The sequence below is a fragment of the Amblyomma mixtum genome, chromosome 2, assembly GCF_055824585.1.
Source record: "Amblyomma mixtum isolate Tamu chromosome 2, ASM5582458v1, whole genome shotgun sequence".
NCBI classification, from domain to species: Eukaryota; Metazoa; Arthropoda; class Arachnida; order Ixodida; family Ixodidae; genus Amblyomma; species Amblyomma mixtum.
Window position 1 is genome coordinate 147,098,954 of NC_143013.1, and position 20,733 is coordinate 147,119,686.

The 20,733-nt window shown below is 47.7% G+C and overlaps 1 protein-coding gene and 1 pseudogene across 1 annotated transcript in view; both read right to left on the reverse strand.

Annotated features, from left to right (window-relative positions):
• Nucleotides 1-20,733, reverse strand: part of LOC149361191 (uncharacterized) — a 100,311-nt pseudogene that overhangs the window by 63,098 nt on the left and 16,480 nt on the right.
• The window catches only part of LOC149361198 (receptor expression-enhancing protein 5-like), a 29,027-nt gene continuing 9,643 nt past the window's right edge, over nucleotides 1,350-20,733 (reverse strand). The window contains exons 2-4 of the mRNA XM_089569462.1: nucleotides 10,331-10,424; nucleotides 9,523-9,661; nucleotides 1,350-1,622 (exon numbers count right to left, since the gene is read on the reverse strand). Of these exons, the coding sequence (XP_089425588.1) occupies nucleotides 1,350-1,622; nucleotides 9,523-9,661; nucleotides 10,331-10,424 (506 nt within the window). The remainder of the gene's footprint in view (nucleotides 1,623-9,522; nucleotides 9,662-10,330; nucleotides 10,425-20,733) is intronic.

Consider the following 20,733-nt stretch of genomic DNA (forward strand, 5'->3'; position numbering starts at 1 on the left):
TTTTAAGCTATGCACAAGAGCGTTGCACTAGGCGGAATATAGAATAAAATAAATAAATAAAAAATAAAAATATAGAAGGTACATGGCTGTCCTGCAGCTAGCAGCGGCTAAACTAGTTGAGCCAGTTACTAGACATTCAGAATGACGCACACAGCACGACTCCACGGGCGGACCGAAATGTCCGACTACAGCACTAGCGCGGATTGTGAAATCAAAGAAGTTCACTACAGAAATTATTAGTGGATATGTGAATGTCCACATCCACCAATAAACTGGCAACCGAAACAGATGAAGGAACTACACTGAGAACGGGCACACAGGAATAAACAAAGAAAATGATAATGCGCAAAATGCGAGATACCTGCGTATGCTAAACCTAAATCCTGAGAACAGCCGCCACGCGCCACTGCGAAAAACGTACTTCCTCCTCCGTTATGGGCCAGAGCCTCTTTTGGCCGCCGCTCAAAACCAAGGCACCCGTAAATTTATCATGCAGAAAAAGGTCGAGAATGCCAGCCGGGAAATCTCCCTTCGCAGCAGCTCCGTTGAGCAAGGATCAAAGCTGGTCGTCTTTTCATTCGAAATTACTAAACGCCTTCCTGGAGGCTAAAACTGGCTCGCCTGTTCCGAAACCACGGAAAAAAGGTGTGCGGTAAAACATCATCAACATTCGTGCACTACATACCGCTGCCGAAAGACTACGCACAAAAGGTACGAGCTCCCAGCATCGTCTATAAACCCCCCCTTTCTGACTTTTCGGCAAGCTGCGTACGCGAAACGAAAAATTTCCCACAAAGACTTCGCCAGCAAGGAAAGACGTTTGCGATTTTGACCGTGAGTGTTGTCCTACCGCAGTGCATTCCCTTTGCTTGGATTATCGCATCGAGATTATGAATACCTCGGTCGTAGACAGTGAGCACAACCCACTCAAGCGGCAGCTTTGAGAGTCTTCGAATATACCGAAAAACCTGGAAACATTAAGACATCTCAACGCTGCCTTAAATCAACCTACATATGTGGCTTTCGCGACGCCGCAAAGTCGTCCCCCCCCCCCCCCCCCCCCCACCTCGAGAACACGCGTTGCTCGCACGTGACTCCCCTCTACCTCAACTTGCGAGACTCACACGACTGCCTTACCCAGAACTGCAGGCGTATCTCTGGAAACCTGCTTCTACATAGCGAAATGGTCTAAGCAGGTATCTCGTGTGTGCATTCAAGAAGCTATCCGCACCGACCAGGCACAAAAAATGGGGAAGGAAGCGCAGCGCAGTGTCCGCCCATGTGCCACCTCCGCCCCTTTCAGCAACATCCTGTGGTGACGACAGCGCAGATCGCTATGTATCATGCACTCACCCCTTCTTGCCAACCGGAGCGGACTTCTTGGGCGGTGGCGGTGGCGCCTCCTTGTGCGGCGCGGGCTTCTTCCTGACGGGCGACTCTTGGCCGCCTTCGGTCGCCTTCGAGACGGCCGACGAAATGTGCTCCACGGCGCTGGAGGCCATCGCCGAGATGCTCGAGACGGCTCCGGTCTCGTACCACACGCGGTGGCGCAGATAGCGGGTGTAGACCAGCCGGGCGGGGCACTGCGGGAGCGGCAGTGCGCACACCACCAGTACCAGCAACTGCGCCGAGACCACACGACTCCTGTTTACGAGAACTGCGAGCTACGTCTTTGGAAGTCGAGTTGACAGCATCGTTCGCTTTTTACACAGTGTGTGAACGGCGAGCTGATATGTATATTGGTAAATTGGTTTTTGAGGAAAGGAAATTGCGCAGTATCTGTCTCACATATCTCGGTGGACACCTGAACCGGGCCGTAACGGAAGGGAGGAAGGTGGGAGTGAAAGAAGAAAGAAAGAAAGAGGTGCCGTAGTGGAGGTCTCCGGAATAATTTCGACCACCTGGAGATCTTTAACGTGCACTCACATCGCACAGCACACTGGCGCCTTTGCTTTCCGCCTCCATCGAAGCGTGGCCGCCGCGGTCGGGTCGAACCCGGGTACTCCGGCTCGTTGGACGAGCGCCTTGACCACTGAGCCACTGCGGCAAGTCGATATCCTATTGCCTTTTTTCAGCAATACTATTCGTCGCTACTCGGCTGTTAAAAATGTTTGACAACCATGTTCACAACAGAATATCATTCGAATAGTTTTCCAGGATTCTTCTCACAAACGATGTGTTTCAACGGCCCCTTGGGGTTTTGAAGCTTGCGCAAGAGGCCTGAATGTTGCGTGTCAGATGAAAAAAAGTTGGAACACCTAAGCTCTGCCTTAGGTGTATGACGTGATAGCTTTAATGATTTAATGTCGGAGCTGGCTGGTTGTTCTCTTGCTTAACATTCATATATCTCTCGGAGTGAACTCCTGGCGCAGTGGTGCAGCGGTCAAGCGCTGCAATGGTGCCCTACTATCAGAATCAGAATATATTTATTGAACATCATGGCGATGTTGGGTGCAGCGGCAAAAAGCCAGTGGCAAGGCTTGACGAGGCCGGCGCACCCTACAGAGGCTTGGCAGTGACACACTTGTTCACGTTAACAAAACAAACGAAAGAAACAATACGAGGGCACTTTCAGAGAAAAAAAAACGTACAAACACACAAGACATATAACAGTTGTTGGCATTATTTAGCTATACATTTATAAGGATTTCTTATTTAATAAATGTGGGAGAGTGAAGTTCAGCATTTGATACCCGTAATTTGTGCGGGTCTTAGGTACAAACCAATTGAAAACTGTTCGAGTAGAGTATTTAGACTCTTTGTATTTCAGTCCAGACAGCTGTAACATAAAGCAATTGTTTTTAACAACACTTGTTTCATACCGTCTTAAGAGCAACGTTTCATACAACTGGGGAACGGGGGTGATGCCGAGTGCCTGAAATATCGGGCCACTATGCTCTAGTCGCGGTGCATTCACAATGCTACGAACAGCTTTTTTTGAAGGAGGTGCAAACGATTAATGTTGGTAAAAGACGTAGCGCCCGAGACCAAAAAGCAATAGTTAAGAACAGAAGAAAAAAGTGCGTTATACAGCATTTGCTTAATACGCTTCGGCATAAAGTACCTTAGTCGACATAAAATACCGACAACCTTGGACTGTTTGTTTATTACCATTTCGACATGATCATTCCATAATAAGTTCTCATGAAAAATCACACCTAAACTTTTGATGACTGGAACAATCTGGATGAGTGACGAGCCCAATCTTAAAGAAAGTGGCGATCCGTTAATAGGCTTACTGCGAGGTCTAAAGAGCACAGCTTTTGTTTTCTGGGTGTTAATGCTTAACAAATTGCATTTAGACCATTCTAAAAGCGAGTGTCGACAATGTGATGCTTGTTACTGAAGATCTTGTAAATGTGAGGCTCTAAAAAATAAAGTGGTGTCATCTGCGTAAATAATGAAAGTTGGCAGCTTACTAATGCAGACGACGTCATTAACATAAAGGAGGAATAGGAGTGGTCCCAAGATACTGCCTTGCGGAACGCCTGAAGTGATATGCCTAAAATCTGAGGAGTCATTGTGTATGTTTACATGTTGTACTCGAGAACCTAAATAAGACTGAATTATTTGAAGAAACTTTCCGCGAAAACCATAGTGCTCGAGCTTAGCTATCGTTATTCTGTGATTCATGCGGTCAAATGCTTTGGAAAAATCAATGAAAATGCCAAGAGTGAGAAGTTTCTTTTCAAAGGACTCTAAGATTAGTTCTTTCTGAGCTAGAAGCGCGGTTTCCGTCGAAAAGTGTTTTCTGAAACCATGCTGACTGGGCGTTATTATGTTATGTTTGTCACAGAAACCAGATGTTCGTCTAAACAGGATTTTTTCAAAACACTTTGAAAAAACAGGAAGAATGGATATTGGTCGATAATTTGACAACGTTTTTGTCTCCGCCTTTATGTATAACCGTGACTCTGGCAATCTGCATTCTTTTGGGGAATACTGCATGTTCAATGCAACAATTAAAAATATATTCTAACACTGGGCTAATTACATCGGCTACATACTTTACTGGGGAAATTCTGAAACCATCAATGTCAAGTGCCTTGCTGTTGCGTAAAGCCAAGAGGCAATTTTTAATTTCAATAGCATCTGTTGGCGATAGGAATGCACTGGAAACAATCCGTTCGTCAAGACACTTCACATCCGTGAGATCGTCATTCCCATCCGCCTGAGACACAAAATGATTATTAAAATTATCTGCTAGCTTTTTCCCACTCACTGGCTCATTATCAACAAAAAGTTCAAGTACATCAGTGGCAGCAGAACCTTGGTTTAAAATTCTTTTAATGTTTTGCCACACAAGATCGCTCCTTTTTAGTAAGTCTTGGTTGAATAGTTTTTCCATGTACTGTTTTTTTTGCCTGACGAAGAGTAGACGTAACTTGGTTGCGACATGTTTTAAATCGTATAAGATCATCGGGTAACTTTGTTTGAATGAAGCGGTTGTAAAGGTGCGTCTTCTTTTTTATCATTTTAAGGCATTCTGCAGTTATCCATGGTTTTCTGGCTTTTCGAGGTCTTTTGAAAGTGACAAAAGGAAAGCTTTGCTCATATATAGTCCTGAATATGGCGATGAAGGCATTGTAGGCATCCTCTGGAGCATTTTTGTTTCGCACAACGTTCCAGTCAACATTTGCAAGTGCGCCTCGAAAGAAATTCAGTGTTTCATTATTAATGCGCCGGTATTCTATCGCAGAAGGTACGCATTGTTTCCTGGATGTTTCACACTCAACAATCAGGTATATTGGAAGATGGTCACTGATATGGACATTAATTATTCCTGATTTAAGATGATCAGCTGGAGAATTAGAAAAAAACACATCAATTGACGTTGCAGCCTGTAATCGTGTTGGTTCATTTATGACGCTAATAAAACCGTTGCATTGCAGTATAGACTCAACTTCTAGTTTGTTAGGAGAATGTGAAAGAAAATCGATGTTAATGTCACCACCTAATACTAGGTTAAGGTTGTTATCTGAGACCCATTGGAGATATTCATCAAGAAAGCAAGCAAAATTTGATAAATTGCTTTTAGGAGGCCGGTATATAACAGAGAAGAGATTTTTACCACTTTGTAAGGACAGTACTTCGTAGTCATCATGAATTTGAGTGAAATCAGCGAGAATACTGCATTTAAAACATTTTTCTATTGCTATCAATACACCTCCGCCTCGTTTGTCATTGCGAATTTGTACTTGCGTGTTGTAGTTCGGCAACTGCAGTATTTCACAACTATTTTGATACCACGTTTCAGTGACCATGACAACGTTGAAACGGAAGCTAAGTGTGGAAAAAAACGATTCAAATTCGTCACCTTTATTTCGCAAGGATTGTGCGTTGATATGAAAGCAAGAGATAGTTTTTGTTTTCTGCGAGGATGCAGCGTGTATATCTGATGGCAGGAAGGAATGACGTGCTGTCTGATTGAAAGTGTTATTTAACATGTTAGCTGTCATGTTCATGCAATCTTAGCTAGGTCCTCTTCTTTATCTATGCGTATTACTGTTCCCCCTTCCATCTTCCTCATGTATATCCTTCCATTGCGCACCCAGACAAAACGGTATTGTTTTTCTTTGGCGGCACACTTTGTCAGCCAGTGCAGCTTTTTCACAGATTATGTGAGATTCTCATTGATGAAAATGTCTTCATCTCTTAGGGCTGTCCTTTTCTCGATCCATTTTTCTCTTGTTGCTCTCTTGAAAAATTTGACCAGTATTGGTGGTTCCTTGCTCGATTTACCTTTGATTCTATGCACCGCGTCGACTTCATTCTCATCAGGAACGGGAAGTTGGAGTTTGTCAGCAATAGATGCCAAAACTACATTCAGGTCTTCATTAGCACTTTGTTTTATTCCATGGATTTGTATATTGTTTCTACGGGAGTAAGTCTCCAGTTTATCCACCTCCGTTTTCAACTGCTGAAGCCGCGCGTTTGACGTTGCTAGTTGATCTGCTAGGTCGCAAGTCTCTTTTCTTATGTCTTTCAGCTCGGTTTTCTGTATTTCTAGCGACTGCAGGACAGTGTTGTATTGGGAAGAAAGTAGGTCTAGCGATGCTTCCATACCTTGCATTGTCTGATTTTGATGCTCTATACTTTTGTTTGTAGTATCTAGTTTCGTCAGCTGTTCTTCCTGCCTTCTTTCAAGTTCGTCCAAGCGACGCAGTACAGCATCTAACTTTGACATGACACTTGCTAAAGAAGGTTCGTCAGGGTCACATGACGATGTTTCACTCAAGGAATCAGTGTCCCTGTGACGTGCGGTTCTTGACCTGCCCGCTTTGCAGGTCGAGCATGCCCATTGTCGAAGCATTTCCTTCGACATGCTTTTGAGATTTGTTTTTGTAACGCCCGAGCACTTTCCAACATGATAAGCATTCTTGCATTCGGTACAGATAAGACTTTTGCCATCAGGTGAGATCGCTTTTAAACATGCAAGGCATTCTTTACTTGACATTTAAAAAAACTGGCGGGCAGTCCGGCGGAGGGAAAAGGGTAACAAAGTAAGTGTGAAAGGCAAAAATATTCAGGCAAAAAATATGGCAGGTGCTGCCTCGGGTGGTGGTTGTGCGACCTATGTTTCTCTTTCCTAGCAAGCTGTTGCGACCAATCGTTAATTTAACTGTCACCAAACACGGTGCATAGTTTGCTCACAATTTTTAGGGCAACTTATGACGACGCCACAGTGTCACGTGACCTAGGTGGGCCACTTAGATTGCTTCTCTCAGTATTTTCGTGGGTTTTTCGCTCGCAGTCAACGAGGCCGACGACCACGCCGGCTCTTCTGCGACACGGGTTCCTTGGCGCCATAGCGTTAAACGTGAGGCAACCTAATTCAGTCTGCTGGAAATATCTACCCTCTACAGAAAAAAAACAATTGTAAACTCTGCTTTCACCTAATTTGAAAGATAAGAAAACATTAACAAAAAAATTGGAGGGAACTTTTTAGCTCCTCCTCAAGGGTATGATGCGGTAGCTTTAACGGATAATGTCGACTTAGTTTTTGTATCTACTGCTTAATAACGCATTAAAGATGTCTCCCACAGACTTTGCTCGTATAAACACTACACGACGAACACGTCACAAGCATGCACTCACCCTTGAAGAATATTTCTGTCGCAGTAATACTTTCCAATATTCTTTTTTTTCCACAAACTGTCCGAGATTGGAATCGCTTGCATCCATCAGTCACATCCCAGCGCACCATAGACAAACTTATTACACTCGCTGAGAGCTCTGCGCTTTCATTCTTCTCACCATAAACTTGTTCATAATCTTGTAATACAGTGCTCTTCTCAGTGTATTTATTGTACTCTAGTGCCATCATCAGTTTTATGACACGATTGCTTTGTTTATTATTGCCATTTGTATTGCATGTTTTGCCTTTATTTCAGACTCTTCAAAAAATTAGCACTAAACCTGTTTTTGTATGTTTTGCCCTCTCCTGTAAAAATCCCTAGAAGGAATTGACAGTATTGCGAAATAAATAAATAAACATGCGGAATTGGTCATTCTCTACTTAACGTTTTTATTTACCTGGGACTTCTCATACCACTCCTCGCGCAGTGGTGCAGCAGTTAAGCTGTGCGCCACCGGTGGGGCTTGTGCGCACCAGACAAGGTGCGTGTCGTCACAGCAGGAGCGCAGAGGCCTTCCTCTCTCTAGGAGACGCTGGCACTGCCTTTATTTTAGGGGGCTAGCACTAAGTGCCTAGCTAATGAAGAAGCCCTCTTGTCTGGGGACGAAGCTTCGGAGCACAAATAGACTTAAATAAAACACTTTACGGCCTCAAGTGGGTTTCGAACCAAGCTGAACAGATCTGCTTTGTTGGCCACTGCATTACACCACTGCGCCATAGCCGCGATGCGACTCAGGCGCGCTACCTCTTGACTATCGCCGCAGGGGAGCATCCCGCGCGCTAAACAGCCTCTCGCGCTGCGCTTTGCACGTCGTCGTCTTCATCGACAACTTCCATCCGTGCGCAATGGATGCAAAAACTTATGGGAAAGACGAAGTGTTGCGCATCGAACTCCCATTTGGACTAAGTACCTCGCTAGCGAAAAAGCAGTCTTTTCTGGGGGTTAATCCACGTTAGAGCCACCTGCCATAATTGGCAGGTGGCATAGTTGCCAGGCATAGTTTCCAGGCATAGTTGCCACCTGCCATAGTTGGCAGGTGGCAAAATGGAGAGGGGCAAATCTCCCCTTTCTTCTTGTAGGGAAGACGTGGGATAGACAAGGGATTCAGATATAACGAAAAACTTTCATGTAACGAAAGACTTGGATGCAATAAAATTTTTGATGTGCTTCTCTTTACTACCTCAGCGGAGCCGAAAGGGCGCATGCTTTCGCATTTCCTCCGCATCAGTAAAATTGATCACCCTAAATTTAACCACCTACATAGCCCCTTCAATACTGTCGCCAAGATTAAAGAAGATACAAAACGTTATGCAAAGTACATGCCCTAGCACGCCTACGTCTCATTTAGTTTAAAGAAGTAAATCTGGGGTTAATTTTTTGCCCTTCTCTGTTTCTACTCAAGTCTTAGAATGGAACCACTCCAACTCGCCCACTTCAGCAGCCTCTTGCTTGTAGAGTATCTCTATGTGCTCGAGCGACGATGGGAAATCTGTCTTGTACGGACACCATCATCCAGAAGAACAGTGGCGTGCGCTCTTTGTACCTCACCGGCCATGCGTGGTGAATTAGCACACCAAATGGAACGTACATTATGCGAGACAATAAAACATTAGACGTAACTGCACGTAAGCGAACCGCGCAATGACTGTGTAAGCAATGCTTCATTTGCGATGTGCAGTTCGGAACACCTTTTCTCTGTTTTGGCACGTGTCCTATCTGTATGTGTCTTGGTTCAGCCAGTGCGCGAATCGGGGACGCAGCTTTATATTCACTATTCCTTCTTGCAACAGACCGGCTGAATGGAGAGTCCGTCTCTGTGTGCCTGTGTCTACCTAATGTAACGTTTTTTGAGCTCCAGTTTTGTATGAAGTATCAGCTCAACTTGCCCAATAAAACGTTTCCTATATTTTATCGCTCAGATGGTAAGCAATTGTGACATGCGTTGCCGAGCCGCTCGTCCTAATAAGCCAGCGGAAGTAAGGCTGTCCTGATGGTCTCTTTTCGCCACGACCTTGTGTCGCCAGCCGGCGGAACCACTCCCGTTTGGTTTATGGGGTTAAATGTCCCAAAGGGACGCCGTAGTGAATGGCTCCGATACTTTCAACTACCCGTGGTTCTTTAACGTGCTTTCACATCGCACAGTACACTGGACTCTAGCATTTCGCCTCCATCGAAATGCAACCGCCTCAGCCGGGACCGAACCCGCGTCTTTCAGTTCAGCAGCTGAGCACCATAACCACTCAGCTATCACGGCGGCTACAGCCACTACTAACAGCAGTGGTACAAGCGCTCCGGAAAGGCTTTGCTGAAGTCACCACACAGTTGCTAGTGGCCCACTTGTTCAACCGGTGCTTCTGCTCGGCCGCAATAACGTTCGCCTCACCTTCAGAAGGTATATCCTCTTTATCCTCCTCTGAAGTCGGACGAACAGCCATTCGAAGCTGTTGGCAATGGCGTACAGTATCCAGTATCCGAGCCACTTCTCCTGCAGGTCGGCCGACTGCCTGTCCATGGCTCGGAGGCTGCGAAACAAGTGGAGGGCAGTTGGGGTATTAATTTAGATAGCAGCTTGTATATTCCGTCTAAACAAGAACCCTGTTTTGCGGTAAGAGACATTTTTTGAGCGCCTCTGTCTTGGCATGGCTTCACGCCGTTTTTCCTCGCGTATAGTAATTATCTACTAGTCCGTCAAAGCGACCTCGCGCTGACAAAGTGATGTCTATGATAGTAAGGTTTCCTAGCTTAACAACTTCAGTAAATGAAAATCCGGGAACCACTGCAACTTTGGGCGCCACCGCAAATTACGGTACCACGTAAAGAACACGGCCTTATTCATACGGGTTCCTTCGCTGCTGGAAAATTCCCACAGAGCGATGGAGCGGATCTGACAAAGCGCCGAAAGGACGCAACGGGAGCTGCGGGATTTGCTAGTGTCCTCTTCCCCTGCCCTGTGCACACTCAAGAACTTGCTAAGACCGGCACTTCATAGTGCACAGTATTCTGATTCTGAAAGAGAACGCACGGAAACGAAGGAAAACGAGAAGCAAACACGCCTTCCACCAACGTTCCAGCTTATAGCCTCGTTTTTATGAAACCAGCTGATGGAACTAATGACGTGGGCTATCCTTCGGATAAGCCGTCATTCAGAACATCCGCCTGACGGCGCTGAGCTGCCGACTTGTGCCACTCACCTGCCAAGCACGGGCCACGCTGTGGTGATGAAGTGCGTCACCGTCGGCCCGACCAGATTCAGCAGGTAGAGGAAGACCACCAGGACAGCCACCACTGCGAGGAGCCGCCACGGGGTTCAGTACGTGCTCATTTGGGTGAATTCTATCATCTAAAAGTTATACCGTATTTTTAACGCGCTGCTCGGAAATTGGTTTGGTTTGGTTTATTGGGGTTTAACGTCCCAAAGCGACTCGGGCTATGAGGGACGCCGTAGTGGAGGGCTCTGGAAATTTAGACCACCTGGGGTTCTTTAACGTGCACTGATATCGCACAGTACACGGGCCTCGAAAGCACTAAAATATGACGAACCCCTTTTGGGTAGAAATGGAACTACAGCGTAGCATCGCCGGCAGAACGTTTAAAAATTCTATTCTTATGGGAGCGTAAATAACGATCTCCAAGAATACACATGAAGAGATGCAACAGTCATCGAAACCAAGGAAATCATAAGGGAGTATTGATATCGTCATTTTATTTTCTCGTGCATATCAATGGGAAATTATTGCTGTTCTTACTTAATGGCTGAAAGATAATTGACTTGAAAGTAGAAGCAAAAAACAACTTACTTTTAAACGAAATATATTTAAGCTATTGAAGGCTTACGCAATTTCCCATTGATCAACACCACAATAAAACAACAGAAACATTCCCTTACGCTTTCCTTGGGTTTCGATGACTGTTGGCTTTCTTCATATGCATATCATAACGAGCACTAAAATTTCCTACCCTTGTCTGCTCAAGCCCTTTGAGTAATGCTTGCCTCTACCAATCAGTCAATATCGAAGACGACAATTCAGAATGAGCCGTATTCTTTTTGGGAGTTGGCCAGGAACCTCCTTGAGCACCAAATTGCAAATGTTATTTTCGAAATCCCAACATTGATCGATTAACGCACTTCTCTATACCAGATAAGAAAGTCCGCAGAGACACTTCAGACTGCTAACGCGTGGAAAGGCGTAAGCCCGTCCGCTCACTTTGTGAACGCTGTCGCCGTGCGTGGCGGCTTAACCTAGCCCGATGCCAAGCAGCTGACAATTCTACCTCGGGATGGCTTTGCGCAGAAGCCGCTGCGCCCGTTCTCATCTGCGCGCAAGGCTGTATTTTCATCTCGCCCCCATTAGAATTTGAATGTGGATTCGTCCCCAAAGGCAGAGCGGCACAGCAATAGAAGCACAAATGCTACAAACAATGTTACATTAATGCTAGTCCAGGAATGTTCACCGACGGCTACAGCTTTTCCAAGGTACAAAACTGCGGTGGCCATGTCAGGCTCGCGAAGACACTTCCGAGAATTGCTACGAGTAACAGAAATTGGCGTGGCGGGCAGCGTTGAGTAAAGGGTGTGTATTTGGTTTGGTTTGGTTTGGTTTGGCTTATGGGGTTTAACGTCCCAAAGCGACTAAGGCTATGAGAGACGCCGTAGTGGAGGGCTCCGGAAATTTCGATGACTGCATCGAAAGAATTGCTCGCTTTCCATTTAAAAATTCTCCACATGAAACTGCGGAGCGTTTCCAAGCTTCAGTTGCGCAAGCGTGTGACATGTCTTATGGCAGAATGCAACTCAAAAAAAAAAAATTAGAGAGCACTGCAGTCTGCTGCATTTGTGAAGTGCGAAACTATTTGCGTTTGAACGTCGGCTTTTTCGTGACACTGATCACCCTACCTTTGGATGACGTCGGCAACTTTTTGGAAGTCATTGTTGTCAAGCGGCAATTATCTCGTGACCCTCGGATTATGTCATGAATTTTTTTTAAAGTCGTCGTTGGAGAACATCAGTACAAATTCCCGACACACTTTACCTTCGTACACACCACAGCAGATTCGCTTCATGCCCCTTTAACATGCTTAAACAATGATCCTTTCGGCGTATGGATTGCTTGCATGCCTGACACACAGAGGGCCTGGGCTCGAACCGCAATGCCAGGCGTTTCTTTTTTCGAATGGGCATTTTCGTGGTCACACGCTCTCCCGACAAGTGCTGTGCACGCCACTCGTGAGGCAAGAAAGGCTTTCGAATTAAATAAAAAAGGAGGAGTTGGTCCGTGGTCCGCAGGTTCCTGTATTACTCCATTTGTCAACCGCTATAGTAAAAGAAATCAGCTTTTCATGTTTGACCACGTCAAACAGCCCGCATCGACCTAGATTTCTGAGCCTGTAATTTCGTCTTAAGATGCGTTTCTTACTTTCGTCAAAAAGAAAGACATTTATAACGGAATTGTTTTTTTTTGCATCGCGGAAGAATTGTTTGAAGTTATGGATGTTGGCGAAGGAATACACGTTCAAGACTGTGATGGCCGACAGCCCTGCTTTTGAAAGATGTGGCTGCGAAGAGACAATCTGCACATCTCCTCTGTGAGTGCCCAGCTTTGGAGACCGAGACACGCACGCTGCGTTATGTTTTGGACCGCCTCGATTCTCGCCCTTTAACAGAGGATAAGATCCTGGGGCCGTGGCCACAGCAAGCGACTGTCCTCAAGGCCTACAAGGCTCTGTTTTGCTTCCTGAGAGCGACTTCCTTGAAGGGCCAGTTGTGACAGTGCCCCTCGCACCCCTCTCTCTTTCCCTCTTCAGTCCCCTCATCCGGAATCTTGAATAAACAGCGCGAACGAAGACGTCCACAATAGACAAGGAAACGGACGACACAGCGCTGACTAACAACTGAGGGTTTATTGCTGATCATACAAGTATAAATACATAGATGTCGGCAGAGTGAAAAGATATACAAAGTACAAAAAAAACACAAATGTGACAACAGCAACAGAAGTACGCTAGAAATCAGCAGAGATTAACAGCCCCCAGGAGTGACAGCTCTTTTTGGAGTAGTGTTAACGAAGGAGTGCTGATACATGCATTTCCCCGCTTCAATATGCTGTAGGCCTCGATAATTTCCCTTGCAGTTTTTTTCCCGGTTTTTGGCAATGACTGTAGTTTCATGATATAGCGGTACGCACTGTTTGTTCTCTTTCTTTGCCCATTCACAATCCCGGCAATGAATGCCGAGGTGACCGGGAACTACTTAAGAGACTTTATATCTGTGTTCGCTCAGCCTTTTATTAATACATCGTCCCGTCTGTCCAACGTACTCCCCTCCACAGGGAAGAGGTATTTTATAAACAACCCCCTTATCACAAGGGACGAAGCGTGACTGGTACTTAGTTGTGCACTTGGCCACTTTTCCTTTTACCTCATTAAGAGATCGGCACAAACCAGCCAGACGATCAGGCGCAGAAAACACAACATCGACACCTGCTTTTTTCCCCACTTTTTTCAGGGAGTGTGAAATTCCATGTAGATATGGAATCACGGCGACACGTTTGCGGTTGTTGTCCGATTCCTGGCCGTCCCGTGTAGCTGATTCTGACTTGCTCTTCTTTAGGGCCGACTCAGCCACTGACGTAATAAGTTCTAGGGGGTACCCTGCCGAGAGCTGCCTTTTTACCTGGTGTGAAACGCTGTCGTTTTTTTTTTTAATGAAGATGGATATATATACGATGAAGATGGATATATATATATATATATATATATATAAACGTCATATGCCGTTTTTTTGAATGAAGATGGATAAGTTCCACTCAGTGAAGGTTGATAGCAGGTACAGAAAATAAACTTCTCTAAAACCCAGCTGCAGTTACAGGGAAAGCAGATGCAGAAATCTTGCTACAGAGATACCGGACGCGTTTTTTTCCGGTATCTCTGTAGCAAGATTTCTGCATCTGTTTTCCCTGTACCTGCAATCAACCTTCACTGAGTGGAAATCATCCATCTTCATTAAAAAAAAACGGCATATGCATAGGTTCTTGTATTGCCCCCATAACCAGTGACATTATCTCGCCAGATGCGACCGTGTTCTCAAAGAATGCCTTCGGAATACTTATGTCGTATAAACGTTTAGATTTGTCGATGACTACCTTGTTTTTGTTAAGCGCTCTGGACTGGAGTTTGAAGCCGAGGTGTCCCGTAGCTCGAGGTTGATAATCTCTGCTGATTTCTAGCGTGCTTCTGTTGCTGTTGTCATATTTGTGTTTTTTGTACTTTGTACATCTTTTCACTCTGCCGACATCTATGTATTTATACTTGTATGGTCAGCAATAAACCCTCAGTTGTTAGTCAGCGCTGTGTCGTCCGTTTCCTTGTCTTTTGTGGACGTCTTCGTTCGCGCTGTTCATTCAAGATGCTTAACCAACTAGCCCGCCAAAACTTGTTAACGCCCCTCATCCCTCTTCCCCTGTGCAGGTTAGCCAACCAGAACACTTCTCTGGTTAGCATCCCTGCCTTCCCTCTTCCTTTTTATCTCTCTCTCACTCTCTCTTGTTATGAATGTTGGCATTAACTCAGGTATCCGTAAAAATTTTTTTCGAAAGGCGGGGGAGGGGATGGGGGTGAAAAACTTCGAGTTCGTTTTGCTACATTTTTGTTTACTTAGTGTCAATATATAAATATGTACTGAATTTAATTTTTGGTTTTACACTTTTCTCACTCGGCACTGTTCAAAGTTGTATATTTTAATGCGTATAAAACTTAAAGCCAGCCCTATAAATATAAATTCACCCAAGTGTATTGATTTACAGCATTCAAAAAGCATGCATATACTCTGCTTCAATTCTGCTAATAATGCTCATTAACAAGAGTCCAGGGATTGAATCTTTTGACTGAAATCTGATATGGGCGCAAACCCATGGCGACATGGTGCTCTGCACCCTCTAAGGGAATATCGGAGTGCCACCGCCCCCTTCCCCCCCCCTTCCCTCCCCCCCACTATACACACAATCTGCAGTCCCTGCATAAAGTGGCCACAGCAGAAGTATGTTGTATCGAACTATATAGCAAAGGCTTTTTGTCAGCTTACAACAATGGACTCTTCGCTTAGTTATTTCTTATTTTTCACGGGGTTTCGGTATCAAAGGCCTCCACGATGTTCAATCGCCCACACGCACTTTACTAGAGCAATTTAACGGCGAGTTCTCTTGTGAATTTATGACAATCGCCGCTGCGTGGCAGGCCGGTCGCAGCTTTTATTACACATGGTCCAAAAGAACGTACCTGCACGACAAGGTCGGGTTTAGAGCCCTAGGCCATCCAGAGAGGTATGCGAACGACTCTACAGGACACTTTATGCTCTGCAAAGCTGTAATCTACGTTCCCGTCTATAATTAGTATCATTTCATTTCTGCATTTCATCGATAATGAATGTGGGATAAGGGGCGAATGTACCGTTAGAAAGCTTCACAGGTGCAGTCATTACTATGTATCTGGTCGTGTAGAATCAAATGAACCATCCCTAACTGTCAGAAGAACAGCGTTCACAAACGCATATGTACTTAAAATAAAATCTCTAGCGAAACATATTTGCTTTCCTGTTGTTACAAAGTGCACCTCCAGAACACTGTTCAACATTAAACCGCTATGAATCAGACCTCTGCTTCTTCATTTCAAGGAGAGTTGCCAAAACTTGTAAATACTGAACAGCGTTCCTGATCTCGCCTCAAGGCACGACCCACTGCCCCCACGGCACAGCCTTCCCACTGTATGTGACTTCACGTTAACACGCTTTCGAAAAAAAAGAACACCACAAGGCCACATATTACAGGAATATCGGGCATTACAAGAAAAATATCACAACTACACAGAATTTTACACTGACGGCTCCAAAACAGCAGAATATGTACCAAGCGTGGTTCTACAAGGAAACTGCCAAAAAATATGGCTTCCTACGTACGCATCCATATTTACTGCCAAATGTTATGCAGTCTGTATAGCTCTAGGCAGAATAATAAGAGCATTCAAAACAGCATAATCTACACAGATTCACTTAGCGTGCTCACGGCATTACACTGAAAAAATGCAGTCGAACTCTTAGTAGGAAATATATTGATACGGCTCAGAAGTGGACGAAGAAGAAGTGCTTCGCCATCTCGCTTGTGACGAGGAAGAAGAAGTGGTTCGTCTTCTTGCTGGTGACCGCTCGGCAGACTGGAGCAGTTCTTGTGTCTCTGTGTGCTGTGTAATATTCGTGACAAATCTGGTGGAGGTGCGGGGTACGCTTCCAGACCCGCGTAGGCTACCGACCAATACGGATCTCACCCCAGTTCACCAGCGCCGCGGCCGCCGCCTCCGTGGAGCGTCCCCTGAATTTGGACTCCTTCCGGCTGCAACCAGGGCGACGCAACCCCGGCCTTCGGAGGCACCAGCTGCCATGGCAACTGAGACCACGCTCCCGGCGCACATCCTCTGTCATCAGCCACGAACACCCCCGTCGTTTCATGGCGACGTGTTCGAGGACGCCGAGGACTGGCTCGAGATATTCGAACGGGTTGCCCGTTACAACGGCTGGAGTGACAACCGTAAGCTCCACAATGTCTATTTTGCACTTGAAGAGTCGGCTCGGACATGGTTCGAAAACCATGAAGCTTCGTTTACGTCCTGGGAAGCTTTCTGCCGCAATCTTAAAGCCACTTTTCCGAATGCAGACCGTCGAGAGCGAGCAGAAGCTGCGTTACACTCGCGCAACCAGCGCCACAACGAGAGTGTACGCATGTACTACGATGACATGACTCGCCTTTTTAAGCGCGCGGATCCCAACATGACAGAAGACAAGAAGCTTCGCCACCTCATGCGGGGTGTCAAGCAAGAGCTCTTCGCAGGACTCGTGCGCAGCCCACCAAGCACTGTGGCAGAGTTCCTCACCGAGGCGTCAACTATGGAGAAGACGCTGGAACAGCGAGCCCGCCAGTACAATCGCGACGTCAACACCTTCGGGCCTGATCCTATCTCCATGCCTCCCGGTGTCGACGCGGCCTTTCTACGCGAGCTGGTCCGATCTGTCGTCAGAGAGGAACTGCAGGCCTTCCGTACGCCGTCCGAGACGCCATCTTTCACGCCACTGAGCGAAGTCATCCGGGACGAGGTGCGCCTGGCAGCACAACAGCACCAGATTTCCGAGGTTCCTCGCCAGCCTGATGCAAGGCCCACGTATGCGTCCGTCCTGCGCCAGGCCCCTGGGTACGACGTCATTGCCGCGACTCCAGCAGTGCCCTCGTCGAGCTCCCCTCGTGGTGACGCTCCGCCAGCCTATCAGCGACCGCGAAAAAGTGAAGTGTGGCGTGCCCCGGATCATCGGCCCCTCTGCTATCACTGTGGCGAGGCGGGTCACCTCTACAGGGCGTGCCCATACCGCCGCGTGGGCCTGCGTGGTTTCGCGCCGGACGACCCGTGCCCTCAGAACGGGGAACGACCGCAGGAGATAGCATTCCATCTGTCGTCGCGCCAGAACCACATCACGTCAGGCCACCAGGAGGCTCGATCACCATCGCCGCGACGCTACCGTTCTCCAAGCCCCCGTCAAGCCGCAGGCTACTCCGGACGCCGTTCTCCCAGTCCACGTCGGGAAAACTGATTCCAGCGGCCTCTGGAGGCAAGGCCGCTGATGCCGGGACTTGTGAAGATCCTCCTGCGCCACTACCACGCGACGATGTTTCTCCGGGAGCGAGTAGCGACAGCATCCGACGCGCTACCTCCGATTTGTGCGTCAAAATTGACGGAATCGACGTGACCGCTTTGCTGGATACTGGTGCCGACTATTCTGTCATGTGCCTGGCCCTTGCCGTACAACTGAAGAAAGTATTGACGGGGTGGTCGGGGCCTAGCATTCGCACTGCTGGGGGTCACCTGATTATCCCTGCCGGCAGGTGCACAGCTCGTGTCGATATCCGTGGTTTTGTGTACGTCGGCGAGTTTGTAGTCCTCCGTGAGTGTTCGAGGGACTTGATCCTCGGTCTTGACTTTCTCCACACGAACGGTGCTGTCATTGACCTCCACGAATCACGGGTCACGTTCTCGACGAAACGGGCCGTGGCACGCACTGACACAGACGATTCACGCTTCACTGCTCTGCGACTTGTTGACGACGACGTAATGGTGCCACCCCGGTCCAGTGTGCTAGTTCTCGTGAGGAATGATTTATTCCACGACTACGAAGGTGTCGCTGATAGCCACGTACCCCTGCTGCTCGAGAAGGGAGTAGCCATCGCTCACGGGCTCGTCCAACTACAAGACGGTTGTGCTAGTGTGCTCCTTACAAATTTTGCCAACGAGTTGCAGCACCTCGCCAAGGGCACGGCTGTCGCCTTCCTGCATGACTTCGCTGTGGTGCCTCAAGTGTGCGCCCTGGAGACAAGCCGTGAAGACCAGGCCCCACCATGCCCTGTCCTTCCGTCCGTCAGAATCAATCCCGATTCGGCGCCTGAGCAGAAGGCTCTTTTCTCGGCGCTTCTAACCGACTTCGCGGGTTGTTTTGCCACAAGCTCCAGAGTCGGTCGTACGCCTGTCGCAAAGCATCGCATCATCACCGACGAGACTACACCACCCGTATGCCAGCGCCCATACCGCGTTTCTTCGACGGAACGCGAAGCCATTAAAAGGCAAGTGGACGAAATGCTCGCCGACGATGTCATTCAACCGTCGACAAGTCCATGGGCGTCACCGGTAGTCCTCGTGAAAAAGAAAGACAACACCCTGAGATTTTGTGTCGATTACCGCAAACTGAACAACGTGACGAAAAAGGACGTTTACCCGCTCCCCAGGATTGATGATGCAGACAGACTACGTGATGCCAGGTTCTTTTCCTCCTTGGATCTCAAAAGCGGCTACTGGCAGATAGAGGTGGACGAGCGAGACCGCGAGAAAACTGCTTTTGTGACGCCTGATGGTCTATACGAATTTAAGGTGCTCCCGTTTGGACTATGCTCAGCGCCGGCAACTTTCCAACGCATGATGGACACTGTCTTGTCTGGGCTCAAGTGGCAGACGTGCCTCGTATACCTGGACGATGTCGTCATTTTCTCGCCCACCTTCGAGCAACACTTGGAGCGGCTGCGCACAGTGCTCCGGGCGCTCCAATGTGCGCAACTTACGATCAAGCCCGAGAAATGCTATTTCGGTTTTGAGGAGCTTCGTTTCCTCGGCCATGTTGTCAGCGCGCGCGGTGTTCTCCCAGATCCCGACAAGACCGCTGCTGTCTCCAGTTTCCCGCGTCCCACTGACAAAAAGACCCTTCGACGTTTTTTGGGACTGTGCTCTTACTATCGACGATTCGTCCAAGATTTTTCCAAAATAGCTGAATCCTTAACAGCGCTGACCAGAGACGACACACCCTTCTTGTGGGGAAGCGACCAAGAGGATGCTTTCGTGGAGCTCCGCCACCGCCTGCAACGTCCACCGATACTCGCCCATTTCGATGACGCCGCAGCAACTGACATACACACTGATGCTAGCAACGTAGGCCTTGGGGCGGTCCTGGTACAGTGGCAGGATGGCGCCGAACGAGTCATCGCATACGCAAGCCGTACACTTTCGCGCTCGGAATGCAACTATTCAACGACTGAGAAAGAATGTCTTGCGGTAGTCTGGGCCATCAGTAAGTTCCGCCCATACCTATACGGAAGACCATTTCGCGTTGTCAGTGATCACCACTCGTTATGCTGGCTAGCCAGCCTCAAAGATCCATCTGGGCGGTTGGCGAGGTGGAGCCTCCGTTTGCAGGAGTACGACGTAACGGTCGTGTACAAGTCGGGGCGGAAGCACCAAGATGCGGATTGTTTATCACGCGCGCCAGTGGACCTTGCTTCCCCGGAAATCACTGAAGACTTCTCTTTGCTTGGTGCTGTTAGCGCAACCGATATGGCGCAGCTTCAAAGGGAAGACCCAGAGTTAGCGCCGCTCATCGCGTTCCTGGAAGGCTGCGACGGTCCCCGCATTCCTCTTGTTTTTCTTCGTGGACTCAAATCCTTCACTCTGCAGAACGGCGTCCTCTACAAGCGCAACTTTGAGAGCAACACTGCAACATTTCTGCTCGTAGTCCCGTCCGAGGTGCGACCTGATATCTTGAGCGCTTGCCACGACGAACCATCTGCCGGCCACCTGGGGGTCAGTCGTACCTTAGCGAGGATTCGGCAGAGGTACTACTGGCCAAGATTACTTCCATCAGTGCGGACATACGTCAAAACCTGTCGCGACTGCCAGCGCCGTAAGTCTCCTCCCTTCAAACCCGCAGGATTTCTTCATCCCATAGCGCCTCCGAAGACTCCTTTCCAACAAGTGGGAATGGACCTACTCGGCCCTTTCCCGAAGTCATCCACTGGAAAACGTTGGATTGCTGTCGCGACGGATTATTTGACGCGGTACGCTGAGACAACGGCGCTTGCAAACGGAACTGCTGTCGAAGTCGCTACGTTTTTTGTACACAACATCGTGCTGCGTCATGGCGCTCCTGCGGTTATCATTACTGACCGTGGAGCTGCTTTCATATCCCGCTTGACTCAGGCAGTCCTAGATCTGACCCACACCAGCCATAGGCGTACAACAGCGT